The 16,892-nt window shown below is 43.5% G+C and overlaps 1 protein-coding gene across 1 annotated transcript; it reads right to left on the reverse strand.

Moving 5' to 3' along the window:
• Window positions 1–729: 729 nt before the first annotated feature.
• CYSLTR2 (cysteinyl leukotriene receptor 2) lies at window positions 730–3,810 on the reverse strand. The gene is made up of 2 exons (XM_054383370.1): window positions 3,802–3,810; window positions 730–1,665 (listed from the first exon to the last, which is right to left on the reverse strand). The coding sequence occupies exons 1-2, from the start codon at window positions 3,808–3,810 to the stop codon at window positions 730–732; spliced, it is 945 nt and encodes a 314-aa protein (XP_054239345.1).
• Window positions 3,811–16,892: the final 13,082 nt, after the last annotated feature.

Consider the following 16,892-nt stretch of genomic DNA (forward strand, 5'->3'; position numbering starts at 1 on the left):
TTATTTCACTTGACAATCAGTAAAATGTTAAGCAAAATACCTTTATGGCTTCCTCAGAGTGGAAAAAATTAAAAACTTTAAGGTCTTCTGAATAGCCTGAGCTTGTGCTGGGTCCTCTTTGGCTCTCTACCTGCTTTATCTGTCAGCCTCAGCAGAAAGTATCAGTGATGCTTTACATTTCTGTAACGTGCAAACCTTTGGTAGGTGTTTGCAAAGGGAACTGACAAAATGCTGTGACTCTTGTTTGGTACCATAGTGTCTGAACCATGCACCCCTGCACACAAAGGCAAGTGGAGCACAGAGAGGTTCTGACACAGACATTGAGGTGGTCAGCTGAGCAGTTTCTTTTCAAGTCACTGGTCGAGTGTTGTGAAATGAAATTTAATGAAATTCAGTAAATGGACTCTAGTAGCAAGGCAAATCCCTTTCAATCCCTTGTTCCAGAGAGACTGAACACTAGACACGTATCTACACCATTAAATGGAAGAGGACGAGAGATCACACCACTAAATAGAAGAGGACCAGAGATCACACCCAGGCATCTGAACTCTGGTCATCCTACCTTGGTTTTAGCTATCCCTAGTGAACTCTCTTCAAGACACTTTTGCTCCAGAGATGCCTAGTACTGAGCAGCATGGCTTCCAGATGACTAACACCATATAGCCTCTGTCATTGAGTGGTATGATCCCATCAGGACTGTATATATACCATTTTGCAATTCTGCATCAGCTACCTGCAGTACAAGCTTCTGACTTTTGCTTTGAAATTTTCAGCAGCAAAATAGTAAAGGATGGGATCGAGGCAGCTGTTCATGGCAGCAAGGCAGAGAGTGACTACTAGTGCTTTGTGCATGGGCAGGTTGGCCTGGCTGCAGCTGCTGTGCATCAGGTGGACAGTTCGCAGTATGTGATATGGCAGGAAACAGATGAGGAAGAGGATGAGAGTGATGATGATAGTTGACAGTGCCTTCTTGTGACAGATTGTCTTTTTGTTCTGTGGAGTCCTGGACCTGAGCAATGCTTTGATTGCAAAGACATAGCAGACAATAATTGTGCAAAATGGCAGAATGAAGCCCACAACGAGGACGAAGCTGTTCATCACAAGGAGTCTCTGTGCATTGGAGGGGTGCAGGTCCAAGCACTTGACTGGGTTATTGTATCCAGCTATTTTGTTGCATAACAGGGGACTGGAGGCTACAAGAACAATGATCCATATGGCTGCACATATTATCCTGGCATACTTCATGTTGGCTACTTTCCAGTGTTTGAATGGGTAGACAATGGCTATGAACCGAACCATGCTGAGCACAGTAAGAAAATAGATGCTGCAGTACATGTTCACATACAAGGTGTAAGTCATGATCCTGCAGACAATATCACCAAATATCCAACGTGATCCCAAAAGGAAATACGTGGCCCGAAAGGGCAAAGTGCTTACAAGCATGAGATCTGACACAGCCAAGTTCTGCATGTAAACATTTACTAAGATCTTTCTCTGTGAAGGCTGGAAGAAAACATAAATGGAGAGGCCATTTCCAACAGCACCCAGGACGAAGATAATGAGGTATGTGATGGGATAAATGACTTGCTTGAAGTTGTCAACTGCACAGTTGAAGGAGCTGTTAGTGAAGTTGTTATCTAGTGCCATCTCAGAAATATTCATAGTCTAGAGCCGGGTTCTCTGTCTTTCTGCCAAAATGAAAAGAAGCAGTATGAGTACTGGGTTACAGACTGGAAATGGAGTACAGCTATTGGGACTGTTTTGCTGAAGGCAGAAATGGCAAAATGCAGAGGGCAAAATAAAAAATTCATTAATGAGTAATTACTTGTGATGCCCCAGGATACACACATCTTAAGGCATAAACCCTCAAGTCGTCTGTAGGCAGTTTCAGTATTACAGCAGTGGGTTGTTATCTCAATATTACAGCAGTCGGTTGTTATCTCAGCCTATGAAAATGCTGCCTTTTAAAGGTGAGTGTTATGTGTATGTTCAATGGCAATTCTCTCATCCTCTCTGTATAAAACAAGCCAACTTGCTGTCAGCCATTTTGTAGCAGGGAGTGTTTGAGTTCTCAGTTACCTCCCATAGGAACATCAAAACCTGATCAGAAAAGGAATTGCTGTCCGCTCTGGTAAGTCTACATTTCAAATTAGGATGAAAAGCCAGAAGAACTAATGAAATTTTTCTGGTATGTTGTCAGCAGCATGTCACTGAAGTGACCAATACCAGAGGCATACTGATATATACCAAAATGCATAAATTGAGGACATTTTGACCTTCAACATTGCATAAATACTGTGCCAATTATGCATGGTTCCTTTTAAAACTCCCTCCTCTTTGCAATGTATTTCTTCTTTCTTTTTAATTTCTGATGGCTTTCTATTTCTCTTTTTGTGGGGCACTTGGTTCATTTGCCACTTTCTCAGCCTGTTTCATGCTCAGATGCTCTGCATCAGCCATCTACACATACTGCCAGGGAACAGCACGTTTGCAGCCCTAATGAAAACAGCCTGTAAGAAAATGGGCTGTGTTCACAGGGAGTGTCTTTTTTTCCTCCTATGAGGCTATAATTCAATCAAATCCAAACCACTCATCATTAAAACACTCTAAATATTTTTTTTTTCTCATTAGAGTCTATTTCCTTGCTGAACTCCTAATTTCTTCTTTCAGCTGACCTGCAGCTAGCAGTATTTTGAAAGGAAGGAGTCAGAATTGTTGCTTGTTTAATAGTGGGAGCAATTCTCTCTCTATCTGCCAAACTGTTCTAGAGATGGAGCATGGAAAATTTTAGCTTAAAAACCAGAACATGACATTTTTAAATGCATGAAAAAGAAGCTTTTAATTTGTCCCAGTGAGAATGATAATGGGTTGATGGTATGTGACTGCATCATGTATCTTGCTCTGGACCTCATTGCCTTCACAATTTGAAATAAATTTATTTGCATAGGTGGAGTCTCCCTGGAGGAGAAGTGGGTTCTAGATTTGGGTGCTCTGGGTTCCCAGTTACCCAGTATGCTGTAAATGGGAGCTAATTTACAAACTGTGAGCTATGTTTAGAGCAGCCCATCTTCAGAGACATGGTTCAAAATCCAGCTTTTCCCAACAATCACAGAATCATAGAATGATTTGGGTTAGAAGAGACCTTAAAGATCATCTAGTTACAACCCTCCTTCCATGGGCAGGGACACCTTCCACTAGACCAGGTTGCTCAAGGCTCTGTCCAAACTGGCCTTGAATACTTCCGGGGAGGGAGCATCCACAACTTCTCTGTGCAGTTCCAATGTCTCACCACCCTCACTGTAAAGAATTTCTTTCTAATATCATGTCTAAATCTACCCTCTTTCATTTTAAGGCCACTGCCCCTCGTCCTATCACTACAAGCCCTTGTAACAAGTCCCTCCTCAGCTTTCTTGTAGGCCCCTTCCACGTATTGAAAGACCACTATAAGATCTTCCTGGAACCTTCTCTTCTCCAGGCTGAATAGCTCCCACTTTCACGACTTGTCCCATAGGAGAAGTGCTTCATTCCTTTGATCATCCTTGTGGCTCTCCTCTGGACCCACTCCAACAGTTCAATGTCCTTCAGATGTGCCCTAGAAGTCACAACAGGGAGCGTGGGAAGCACAGCCCCAGTGCTAGGCTCCCAAAGAACAGGATTTACTGTTATGGGTTTAAGAACTGGGATATCTTAACCATAAAGAAGCCCTCTGAGTACCAGAGAGGTGCAGGGAGGTGGACACCGGAAAATGTAATCTTTGTTATTTCATTGCCATCAGCCTGCATCTCTCTTGCCTACATAAACTGGCTGCATAGTCAGTTTTTTCCCTTTTTTTTCCCCTCTCTCTGCTCCCAGGTGGACCTTCTCTCTTGTGGAGGAGGTTTGCATCCTGGCTCAGCCTTGGCAGAGCTAATTTCTTCTGTGTAATTTGGGCCTATGTATTGCAGGGGGTGTGTGGGGGTGTGGGGGAGTGCATTGAGACCTGGTGTTTTGGCCTGGCTGGGGGAAAGGTTTTTGGATGATGTTGGACTAGTGAGGTTTGTGTAAGCCCAGGATGGAGAAATGAATGTTATGTATTTTGTATGTTTTTGTACTGTTGTATACAGTTGTGAATAGTGCTTCCATTTAAATTTCCAATTCTTTCCAACCCTGTGTGGAGCGTTTTTCTTTTACTCCCTTGGGAAGGGGTAAAAGAGTTTCTGTCTGCTCTAAACCCACGACACTTATCCACTCCATTGTCAGGTGAGAGTGTGGCAGCTCGGAGAAGGGGGACAGTCACTCATACCAATGTTATACATGTTGCTGTGGTGCCTGAAATTATCCCCCCAGAATATAAAGAGAATAATATCTATTGAGCTGAGGAGCACTGAAGGCTGGAAGTGGGCAAACTGGATATTGAAACTCAGCAAAGCCCCAGCCTCAGTAAACAAGTGCTTCTGAAGGAAAACTCCTCATCTGAGATCCTCTTCCCCTGAGAAGGGAAGGGCAAAGTATACTTCCTGACAACAAATCTTTTGCAGGCAGAGGAGTTTTGAATGGTTTTGGTTTCCTGTACAAAAGATCTGTCAGACTCATAAGTTCTCTGTGTGGGATCAAGGACCAGCCTGTCTCCTGCCTGAAACCCATGTCCCTGTTCCACAGGGAAACATCACAGCCCAAGGTACTGCAAAGGGAAGAGCCCTTTTACCTCTGGTTTACTACATCTTCTGTGAAACCTAGAGGAGTCAAACAAGGATGAAGGACTTGGAGCATGGGCAAATTCAAAGCCCTAATGGTCACAAGTGATGGCTTGTGGCCTGATGCTATCTGCTCAAGTATAGGATTAGGGCAATGAAAATTCAGTCAATGAAAAGCCCATGAGTCCCTGTATCCTGGGGAGAGTACTGCAAGCACAGAGGTTGACCTGCTGGAAAGCAGCTGCATGGAGAAAGACCTTGTAGCCCTGGTGAACAATAAGACATCCATGGGACAACAATGTGCCCTTGTGGCTAAGAAGGCCAATGGTATCCTGGAGTGTGTTAAGAAGGGTGTGGCCAGCAGGTCAAGGTAGGTTCTCCTCCCTTTCTACTCTGCCCAGGTGAGACCACCTCTGGAGTATTATGTCCTGTTCTGGGCTCCCCAGTTCAAGAAAGAGAGGGAAATACTAGAGAGTGTCCAGTGGAGGGCTATGAGAGTGAATAAGGGACTGGAACATCTATCTTTTGAGGAAAGAACTGAGAGACCAGAGGCTGTTTAGTCTGGAAAAGAGAAGAATGAGAGGGGATCTTATTAATCTTTACAAATATTTGAAGTGTGTGTGTCAAGAAGAAGGTGCTAGTCTCTTTTCCGTGGTGTCCTGTGATAGAACAAAGGGCAATGGATACAAACTGAAACACAGGAAGTTCCACCTCAACATGAGGAAAAATATCTTTACTATAAGGGTGACAGAGCCTTGAAACAGACTCCCAGAGAGATTGTGGAATCTGCTTCTCTAGAGACTTTCAAGACCCATCTGGATGTGTTCCTGTGTGACCTGCCCCAGATGATCCTGCTTTGGAAGGTGAGTTGGACTAGATTATTTCCAGAGGTCCCTTCCAACCCCTACCATTTTATGATTCTATGACTCTTATGGGGCACTTTGCTCAGGTTCTTCACACGAAGTTGTCTAGCTAACAACTACCTTTAAAGCTATATTTTTGCTCCTCCTCTTTCCTTTCAGCTAAACACCTTTAGGAAACTAGATGCACATGTGTAATTGAGAAAATTCAGCATCCATGGGCCTGGCAAGAAAGCCAGTACTCAAACTCCACTCCAAATTATCCAGACAAAACTTTCATGTTATTATGGGATGTCTAAGAGAAAAGGGCTGGTGACCAGTCATCTGAAAGCTACTAACCACCATGGTGGCTGCCCTCAGTCAAGGCCTATGAATGAATCATGTAATTATCATACTTAGATGCTTCTGTTAATTGTGTTTTAACACATGGATTGATGTAGGAAGGAAGGTGTAGTGAATGATGTATTTCACAGAGGACTATCTCAAGCAACCACAGAGGAGAAGGGGAGAATTTTACCCCTTCTTGAAGTCAAGAGCTGTTCATTAGTCAACTAAGGTGAGGAGATGACTCCTAGATGAACAGAAAGAATGTTCTATGTAAAGACAGGCAATAAACTTTGTTTCCAGCAAGAGAGTCCAGAATATCTCCTGGGACCAGAACAAACACAGTGGCTTTTAGGTAAGACTGGACCTACAGAGTCCCCCCAAAGATTTTACTGGTGGTAAGGTCTAACAGGTGTCTGAGTAAAAAGCAGGGAGAGAAAGGGACACCTGAAATTAGAATCGCTCTTCAAGTGGTACTGCAAGTCTTCTCTGATGGAGACTCCCAAGCAGGAGATTTTTTTTCTGTATATGGGTTCCCCTGATAAAAACTATCAAGTAGAAGTAGCTGATGTGTCCTGGGGCTCTGACAATCACCCTGGCAGAAGAGAGGGAGCACATCAGCTAAGCAAGAAGAAAGGCTTTTCTGAAATAACTGCTGTGCTAGTAGATTAGATGTAGAGTTTAGGTGGGGTTTTTTCTTTACCTCTGTGAAGTCTTTTGAAAAGATTTACAACTTGATTACTATGGACTTTACAAGTAAATATCTACCTTTTATTATAAATTATATATATTATATTATATCTATTTATTAAGAACAAATATTTTGCTTTTTTATTAAGAACAAATATTTATCTTAGCTTGGCTTGAGTGTGATTTAAGGTAAGAGGAAAACAGAAAGACATTCCTTGCCTAAGGTGAATCTAATACCCTTAACTAATGGCTGCACAAACCAGGGGGAAATATGATAGAGGAAAAGTAAGAGGAGATTTGTTTAATTTGAAGAGACACTAAATTAACAGAAGTGCCCTAAAACTGTCAGTTTTTAAACTCAGGACGCAGTTGGCAGACTAGCAGCAAAGTGGGGACTATCCCATAAACTGCCTAGCATGCAAAGTGTGTCTGCCTCCCTGGGATAGGTTTTGTGCATGCATGTGTAAGGCAAGGGGGTGAGGACATGGAAGGACAAGGCTGGATGTCTCAGGGCAAGAGTGGCTCAGCAGGAGCAAGACAGGAGCAAGGTCTTCTCAGGGACCAGACTTCATGAGATCTTTGTGGAGATCCTTTGGGGGTGCAGGAGTGTGCCTGATGGTAGCTGTGGGCATTGTGGGCACTAGGGATGAAGGTGAAACCTTTGGGATTCAGCTATGAGGCAAGACAGAAGTTCAGGTCAGACACAGAGTTTCAGTGTACAGATAAGGCAGCAGAGAGGATAAATTTAGATATGTAAGGAATTGAGGGATCTTTTGGGATAAAGGCAAGTGATACAGAAACAAGAGACTGAACCATCAGAGCAGAGCCAGGCTCCTAGCATTGCAGACTGAAAGGTTTGAGGAGGAATATTTAATTAGAAGGAACAGCAGAGATGATGGGCATAGGAAAGCAAGTGGGCTGAACTGGTGAGACCTGTGAGGGCAACAAACTGACATCCAATGCACCAGTGACAAGGCCAGGGGGGAAATAAAACCCAACTGCAATAACTAGGGAGGGCAAATCCAGTTAGCTGTCACATGCTATCTTGAGTGGCTGATCACAAGCAAATCTTACATGTAATTCTGCTCTGATGCTCCAAGCAAAAAATTAGACAGGAGAACTGGAAGGCTTGGCATGAGACAGCAACCCTGGTGCAAGGGGAACCTCAGAGACCTGCTAGAGAGGGGATAATCAATGGGAGCCTGTGTTGCCATGCTACCAGCTTTACCATAATGATAGTGTAGGATGCACAGGTGGAGGAGGACTATATAGTTTCCAATGGCATATAAATATTATGGCTAAAGAGAAGCACTTTGTGGGCAGAGTTCTTGTGGGTAGACATCTCACACTCTAATAATAAAAACATAGTATTAGGAATGTACTACCCAACACCTCATCATGACAATGACAGTTATCAGAAAATATTGAGTGAGAGTAGGAAGCTGAAAGAAGGTAGCAAGAACAGGTTTTGGATGCCTTTATAAAGGTAAAATTCTGCAGCAGCAGGAGATACAATGTCCATATGCAACAGATGCCTGCTTCCAAGAATAATTAGTCCTGCAAACAAATCCACAACATGAAGGGCTAGTCTACACTTGGTCTTTCCTGCTGCATAGGCCCTAATTTAAGCAAGTTCTGGTGGTGGGTGCTCTGTACCAGCAATCACACTAGACCTATATTTGGCACTGTTGTAGGACAAGAAACAATTCCAGAAGGAAGACTTTAGGAGGTTGTTTAGAAAAATGGATAGAAAATTCTAGAAAACCTGTGTCAGAAACCTCAATTCCAAAAGAAATAGATATTTTAATAAACATGAGCCCCATGTCCATCAATAGAATAGTTAGCAAGACTGTTAGAGGAAAAGAAAGCCATTTAGAAAGCAGAAGGCTTATGCAAATGGAGAGAACAGGACAGCCTGTATCACAGTAGATCAAATATGGAGAGGAAATCAAAAGCGTTTTTAAAAAGTGAGGAGCACCTGGATGCTTAGGCTGACAGTAAGGTCTGCAAACCCACCAAAAAGTGCAAGACAGATGAGGGCCTGGCAGGGTTGCTTGGTGGTAGAATATGTCTTAGGGACAACAAGGCTACATCAGAGAAACCAATAAATTCACTCTCCCCCACCAAAGATATAGGGATATTTTCATGTCTGATGCATCAAACAAGTCAGAGGAGCCAGCTCTACTCGAGGAATGCTCACAGGAAATATTAAACCTAACAGATAAGTGAGAGGCCAATAAGTAATCAGGACCAGATGGCATTCATATGAGCATCCCAAAGGATCTCAGATGTGAGACTGCCAGCCAAGGCATTTAACCTGCCATTACAATCAGGCATTGTGCCAGCAGACTGGCTTGCCTACAAGAAGGGCTTGAGAGGGCAGCTCAAGGGCCATGAGTTGTTCGTCTCAGTGCTAGGAGCTACCACCTGCTGAGACCAATTTCCACCTCTGCTATGTTGTGAGAGGTCTGTAACGAAGAACGAAGGCACTGAGCTTTCTAAAATGTCACTCTCTTGGGAAAGAGACAGTATGTCTTGTGAAAGGGAGATGCTGCCACACTCACCTGCTGAAGGGCTGTGAGACTGATTAAGGAGCCACAATGGTTGTTTTATATGGATATATGGAGATATATATATGTATATATATATGCATTAAGACAGCTGTATTTCTCAAAGCCTTTGACAAAGATCTCCTTCAAGGGTATTGCAATTAGATGACCTTTAAGGTCCCTTTCAACCCAAACCATTCCATAATTCTATCATTGCACAAAAGGACACACTCTTTTTGAAGAGGTGTGGTGGAGGGATGCTGCTGCTAAAGGTGTAAACAATGAAATCTCCACTGTCTCTAAAGGTGTAAACTTGAAACACCCTGTTTCCAAACTGCTCATCCTAGGTCTGCTGCTCTGGAACACTGTGTTCACTATAACATGAGGAACTGCACAGAACCTGTCTTTGACAGTGCATTCCAGTGTCATCTGGTATAGGTGATCCTCCTCTGGCAGGGGGTTGGGACTGGATGATCTTTTGAGGTCCCTTCCAGCCCCTAACATTCTGTGATTCTGCACTTTTGCATACACAAAATTAAACAGGGAAATCATGTTGTTCATTCAAAATATAGTTCCTTGTTAAGTAATAAGTATAGAGATCTTGCTGTATGCTTTCTGCATCTATCACAATAATCCTTCGTCAGAAGAGGACTCCCAGACACCACAGTCTCATGTTCATTACCCAAGCAGGAAGGAAGTCATAATATGGCTGCTATATAGATCACTTGCATTTACTACTGCACTTCTGAGAAAAACATTGGTTTTCTTAAGTTCCCATTGGCTTCTTTCCTAGAACTCACTTTATGTGATTTCTGTGTCACTGTGTCCAGTTCTGGGCTCCTAAATTTAAGAAGGATATTGAGACACTTGAACATGTCCAGAGAAGGGCAACAAGGCTGGTGAGAGGTCTGGAGCACAAGGCTGAGGGTTGTTTAGCCTGGAGAAGAGGAGGCTCAGGGGTCACCTTATTGACATCTACAACTAGATGAAAGGAGGCTGTAGACAGGTGGGGGTTGGTCTCTTCTCCCAGGCAGCCAGCACCAGAACAAGAGGACACAGTCTCAAGCCATGCCAGGGGAAGTGTGATGGTTTGAAACTGTCTTTTTAATTTTTCCTTGCAAAGTTCAGAACAGAGAAAGTGAAAGAATGTAAATAAGTCACTATTGGGTGTAAGAAAGCAAAATAACGATTGTTCTAAACACTTCCATTGGATAGATAGAAATGTTTAAGAACTATTACCCAAAACAAAGTAGGCATTCTGCACATTCTGCGTTCGGCAGTGGGGGCAGTTGCTGGGCTGTCTGGTTGCTGTTTCTTCTTCTCTTCTGGCTGAAGATAACACACTGACCTTGGCAGCTAAGTTAACAACTTTCTGCTTAACAAACTCTACTTCTCTGTCCAGGGGGGTCTGGGGGGAAGCTCCTGGGAGAGAGAGAGGCCCCTTTGGGAGGGTCCCCTTGGGGGGAAGCAAAGGGAGCTTGGTTGTGCTTTTCTGTTGATTGTATATATTTGTAAGTGTTGTGAATTTTGTATATTTGTACATATTCATTGCATTTCATCTGCTTGTAAATACAGCTTTTCATTTGCTTCCAGACTGAGCTAGCCTGGTTATTGTCAGTGGGGGGGGGGAATTTCAGCTCACACCGACACAGGAAGTTTATGCTCAAGGTGAGGAGAAAGTTTTTCACAGAAAGAGTGATCTGCCATTGGAATGTGCTGCCCAGGGAGGAGTCACCGTCCCTGGAGGTGTTCAAAAAAGGATTGGACATGGCACTTGAAGCCATGGTTTAGTTAGTCATGAGGTGCTGGGTGATAGGTTGGACTTGATGATCTCTGAGGTCTTTTCCAACCTTGTTGATTCTATGATTCTATGAGTCTATGTTTCAGGTTCAGTGTTACCAAGAGTAAATGTAACAGAATATAGTTTCTAGAGTTAACACTAAATTAATCAAAACATGGCATTTTATTAATCTTTCCACATGTACAGTAATGAAAAAAAAAAAAACAGAAGTCTGAAATGTGACAACTTTTATTTTAAAATTTGCTGTAAACCATATACTAATTTTTCATCTATACTCAACCAGATATGCAACTTGATTTTATCTTCCACCTGGCAAACATTCCTAGTTATATAAATTCGCCTTTTTTTTGTGCCTAAAAAAAAAATAATCCAAGACTGCCTTTTTCACAGAGAAGGTTTGTCAACAATCTGGTAAATTCTGGTGAATAAAAAGCTTACTATGGATAGTAAGAAATATAAGTAGGTTGTCTTTTATCACTGCAACCATTTTTATCTACATCAGAAAAAGCAGACAAATCTTGCCCTACCTTAGCTTGTGTGCCTTCTGGTGTGTTCAGTATTTCTTTCTTCTGCTTGCTGTTGCTCACAACCTTCAGCTTCGTTAGTGCAAAGGAAAAAGACAAAAACCTGATGCAAACCACAAGTGTTATTTGTGCAGAAGCCACAGAAGAGCAACGAGCAGTAGGAAGGGGAAGTAAATCCTGAGTGAAAGATCCTTTTATCTTCTTAAAAGAGAAACGTTCTCAGCTCAACAACTGGAGCTAGCAATCACATGGCAATCTTTTGTGATTTTCACCCAAGGAAAGAGGCTTTGTAGCTATCTGACATGTTTGGGAGCATTCTGGATTCTTGTATTTGGGCCCACACTTCTATATATGAGCTTAAAATAATCAGTGTTGCTCAATATATTAGAGGAGATCCCTGCAAAAGCTTTGCATAGAACATTAGAGATGTAGTTCTTGGAATTACAGAGAGGATTCCTGCCAGGGTGATTTCCCAGGCTTTTCATGCAGAAATCAAGAATGAAACTAAAAACAGGCTACTAGGAACTGGTGAGTAATCTCATTCAGCTCATAGTTCAAGGCTAAGTTTACAGAGGTGAGGAACTAATTTTCCTTTAGTTTTGCTGGGAACAAAATACATAGCTCTGTTAGGCCATGAGAAAGTGGCTGCAGTGAATGCCTTCCTTCCTCTTAATGCCCTACCACTTCTCAGCAGAGCAACAGATGGGTGCTAGAAGCCCACTGCAGTTGTGAAATAGGTATGTATACATCACATATATATAACAGCTTGGTTATTCCTTGTCTGTTCTGTCAAAACATGCAGGTGGACCAGACACATTCAAGTGCTTTCTGGCTGCTGTGTTGAATTTCATATTGGCAGTGGGTTAGGAGTCCACACACGTGACTGCTTACAACAGCTCAGAGGATGGGGATGCTCCCAAAAAGCTTTCTCACCACCCACATTTATATATCTGTCTACACTTCAGAGTGCTTTGGATAACTATTGCTATCTCTTCTCTGTTGTCCACCTGTGCCTGATTCTTATCTATTGCTCTTCACTCTGGTAGTACATGTGGACTAGAAAAAGGACAAAATAGTCCTCTGAGCATGCTCCCTATGCAAGTTCATGGTAGCAACATGCAGTGGTTACAACAACTCGTGTCACCAAAGCTCGCAAATCTCTATGCCCACGGAGGAGCTACATGTGGCTTGGATGATGTTTTTTAGCATAGGGCTGAAAAAGGATATAGAAAACCAGCTTAGCTAGGAACTAGTCTAATATCTTCTGTCTTCAGGGTGAGCATGAAATTGATGAGTGGCTGAATGGCTGCACCCAAAGAGTGGCTGTTGATGGGTCCATGTCCCAGTGGAGGCCAGTGACAAGTGGAGGCCCTCAGGGATCAGTCCTGGGACCAGTCTTGTTCAACATCTTTGTTGGTGACATGGACAGAGGCATTGAGTGCACCCTCAGCAAGTTTGCTGATGACACCAAGCTGTGTGGTGCAGCAGACACACTGGAGGGAAGGGATGGCATCCAGAGAGACCTTGACAGGCTGGAGAGGTGATAACCATGATAACCTCATGAGGTTCAACAAGACCAAATGCAAGGTCCTGCATCTGGGTCAGGGCAATCTCAAGCACTGATATAGTCTGGGCAGTGACTGGCTTGAGAGCAGCCCTGAAGAAAAGGACTTGGGGGTGCTGGTGGATGAGAAGCTCAACATGAGCCACCTGTGTGCACTTGCTGCCCAGAAAGCCAACCACATCCTGGGCTGCATCAAAAGAAATTTTGCCAGCAGGTCAAGGGAGGTGATTCTCCCCCTCTACTCCACTTTGGTGAGATGCCCCCTGGAGTACTGCATCCAGTTCTGGAGCCCCTATTACAGGAAGGATCTGGAGGTGCTGGAGTGTGTCCAAAGAAAGGCCACGAGGATGATCAGTGGGCTGGAGCACCTCTCCTCTGGAGACAGACTGAGAGAGTTGGGGCTGTTCAGTGTGGAGAAGAGAAGGCTCCAAGGAGACCTTATTGTGGCTTTCCAGTATCTGAAGGGGGCCTACAAGAAAGCTGGGGAGGGACTTTTTAGGATATCAGGTAGTGATAGGACTAGGGGGAATGGAGCAAAACTAGAAATGGGTAGATTCAGATTTGATGTTGGGAAGAAGTTTTTCACCATCAGGGTGGTGAGACACTGGAGCATGTTGCCCAAGGAGGTGGTAGAAGCCCCATCCCTGGAGGTTTTTAAGGCCAGGCTGGATGTGGCTCTGAGCAATCTAATCTAGTGTGAGGTGACCCTGCTCATGGCAGGGGGGTTAGAACTAGATGATCCTTGGGGTCCCTTCCAACCCTGACAATTCTGTGATTTCAGGCAGCATAGCCTTTTGGAAGGGAGCCTGGGTTCAGTCTCATTCAACATATTCATGAGCGACTTACATGAAGAGATGGAGTGTACCCTCAGCAAATTTGCTGATGATACAAAACTGGAAAGAGTGGCTGACATACCAGAAAGGTTGTGCTGCCTTTCAGTGAGACCTGGACAGACCGAACAGCTGGGCAAAACCAAACCTAATGAAGTTCAACAAGGATAAGTGTGGAGTGCTGCATCTGGGGAAGAATAACACCATTCATCAACACAGGTTAGGATTTGGCCTGCTGGACAGTAGCTCCACAAAGAAGAACCTTGGAGTACTGGTTGATAATGTTATTCATGAGAGAGCAATGTGCCCTGGTGGACAAGAAGGCAAATAGTATACTTGGGTGCACTAAGAAGAATGTGTCCAGCAGGTCAAGGGAGGTTCTCCTCTTCTACTCAGCCCTGGTTAGGCCGTATCTGGAATATTGTGTACAGTTGTGGTCTCCCTAGTACAAGAGAGAAGGGAACTACTGAAGAGAGTTCAATGAAGGGCTATGAGGATGATTAAGGGACTAGAGCATCTCTCTTACAAGGAAAGAATGAGACACCTGGGGCTGTTTAGTCTAGAGAAGACTGAGAGGGGACCTTATCAGCGTCTACAAATATCTGACAGGTGGCTGTCAGGAGGATCACTGATACCCAGTGAAAGGACAAGGGGCAATGGATGTAAACTCAATCACAAGAAATTCTATCTCAACACGAGAAACTTTTTTTACTGTGAGGGTGACAGAGCCCTGGAACAGGCTGCCTGAGAAGCTGTGGAGTTTTCTTCTCCAGAAATCTTCAAAACCTACCTAGACGCATTCCTGTGTGACCTGCCCTAAGTGATCCTGCTTTGCAGAGGGGGTTGGACTTGATGATCTGTGGAGATCTTAGCATTCTATGATTCTATGATATGCAGCAGGGAGCACTACAGGGTGCGACCACTTCAGCCAGCAAGGCCATGGCTAGAGAACAGCCACAGCCTTGGTGTTTGCTTGGGAGACACCCCAGTAACTCAGGCTGCATCTTATCTGCATCTGACAGAGACTAATTTAGGCACTGCAGCAGCAGCCTGATGGCATCTCCGTCACATGGCATGTGGTGATAGGACTGATAGGCAGGCTATTCTGAGATACACAAGGTCAGAGACCAAACCATACAGAAAAGTTAGACATTGATCATATTTTATTTTCCTGAATGTGTTTTGAGAACATCAAAGAGAACATCTCTTTCACCATACGATATGCCTATCTTCATTGTCCAGATAATCTCTCACATTCACCTTCTTAAAAGTCCGGCTTTCTGGAGAGTACTGTTTCCTCCCTCTTATAAAGTAATTCTGTATTTTGCTTTTAGTCTGGCTTTGAATAAATGAGGTTGGCTGCCAATTCACCCTGCACCTGATGAGCTGGATCTGGAGTGATTGCTTGGGATTTTTTAGAAACAGTCACTGGATGACTCAGCTTCCGAGGGGAGTTTATTACATTTCTTACTAATAAAAGCTTCAGTAATTCTGGACTTCCATTACAAAATGCTGCATGCATATCACGTATTCAGCAGTTAAGAGCCTAGATTATTTCTGAATTTTGAGTCCCATAAAATACATAGATGGTCAAGGACACAGCAGAGTGCAACTCAGTCCTCTGTGCTGTAGCTACTCTCCATCCTGCATCTGTTTCTGTTCCCTTTTACGATCTGGCTTCACAACAAGATGGTTTCAAGACAGAACAAAAAGAAGAGTGTGATTCATCCTTTTTCTTCCCCTTCCTCACAAACCCACCTTCCCTCCAGCCCTGAGCAGATGTACGGCCCACAAAGGAGGCTCCAAGTGCATGGCAGAAAGCAAAGCTGCCACTGCAGGCTCCAAAAGCACAAAGCCAAATTTCCAACCTGAAATAAGGCCTCCAGACCAGATAGGAGCAAAAATTTAGATTCTCCTTCCCCTGTTCAGCATCTCCTGTAGGCTAGTTTAAGCTTCTTCATAGGCTATTCCACTACCTGGTGGGACTGCTACTCAAGGAGCCTGCTTCTCACACTCCGTGTATCATCTTGGACTTTTCAAACAGACATCATGCTATTACAAGCTCCTCAGGACAGTATTATGTCACCCTAAAGTCAGATGAGCTGCTGTCTGAGGATAGTTCAGTCTGGTGCTCCCTCTGTCTTTGCAGTCTTACTGAGTAGGTTGTCATTAACTTCATGCCTCAGCAGAGAAGACCAAGAACTGCCTGAGCCCTACCCAGCTCTTGATGCATATGCACAGCCCAACAGACTAATGCAAGCTCATCAGCTCATGGGGCATAGATACGTTTGCACACCACCTCAGGTAGATGAGCAGCCCCATGCCCACAGAGACTGTGCATGTAATACATGGAGTTCATAGCATCAGGGAGATGAGCGTCCCAGGCAAGCCAGATGAAGAAATCTGCGTATTTTTCCCATCGCTCAATATTTCATGTCTACAGGCACAAACTTCCAGTGACAAAGTTTCACTTTTTTTCAAGCCAAGAGATTTTGGGTAAAAATGGCCCTGTCAAACAAACAGAAGAGATTACCTTCACTGAAGATTTTAGCACTGTCTATCTTCAACATGGCAGCTTAGCCTACTAACACATATCTATTTAGAGAGACTACAATTACTAAGCCTACATCCATTTTCTGTGAAATTGAGAAAAAAGCAGCATCCAATGCTAGTAGCTCATCTGCTGTCAGCCATAAGGCTGGATAGATGAGAAGATGAAAGTGACTGCTGCATGAAGAACAGGGAAGAAGCAGGATCAATTCTAATAGGAATTATTCAGAAAGGAAAAGCACAAAAGGTTTTAAAACTGTTTCTTTTGCAACAGTAGCAATGACATCTTTTTTAATTGCTTGTGGTCCCTTATTAATTGTTTTCCATTCCTCATTAATATCGTGATGAGGGAAGACAAACATTGATGTATAGCTGGAATGGAAAAAGACATCTAATGTTGTCTTTTTTTTTTAATGTTCTTTTTAAGCATGAAATAGTAAAACTGGAAATACTTTCTGCCAGCCTCTCCAAAGGTAGTTGTGAGTCTTGGGAAGAATTGATGGTCTCCAAAATCCATGGAACTGATG

This window comes from Indicator indicator, chromosome 1, assembly GCF_027791375.1.
Source record: "Indicator indicator isolate 239-I01 chromosome 1, UM_Iind_1.1, whole genome shotgun sequence".
NCBI lineage: Eukaryota > Metazoa > Chordata > Aves > Piciformes > Indicatoridae > Indicator > Indicator indicator.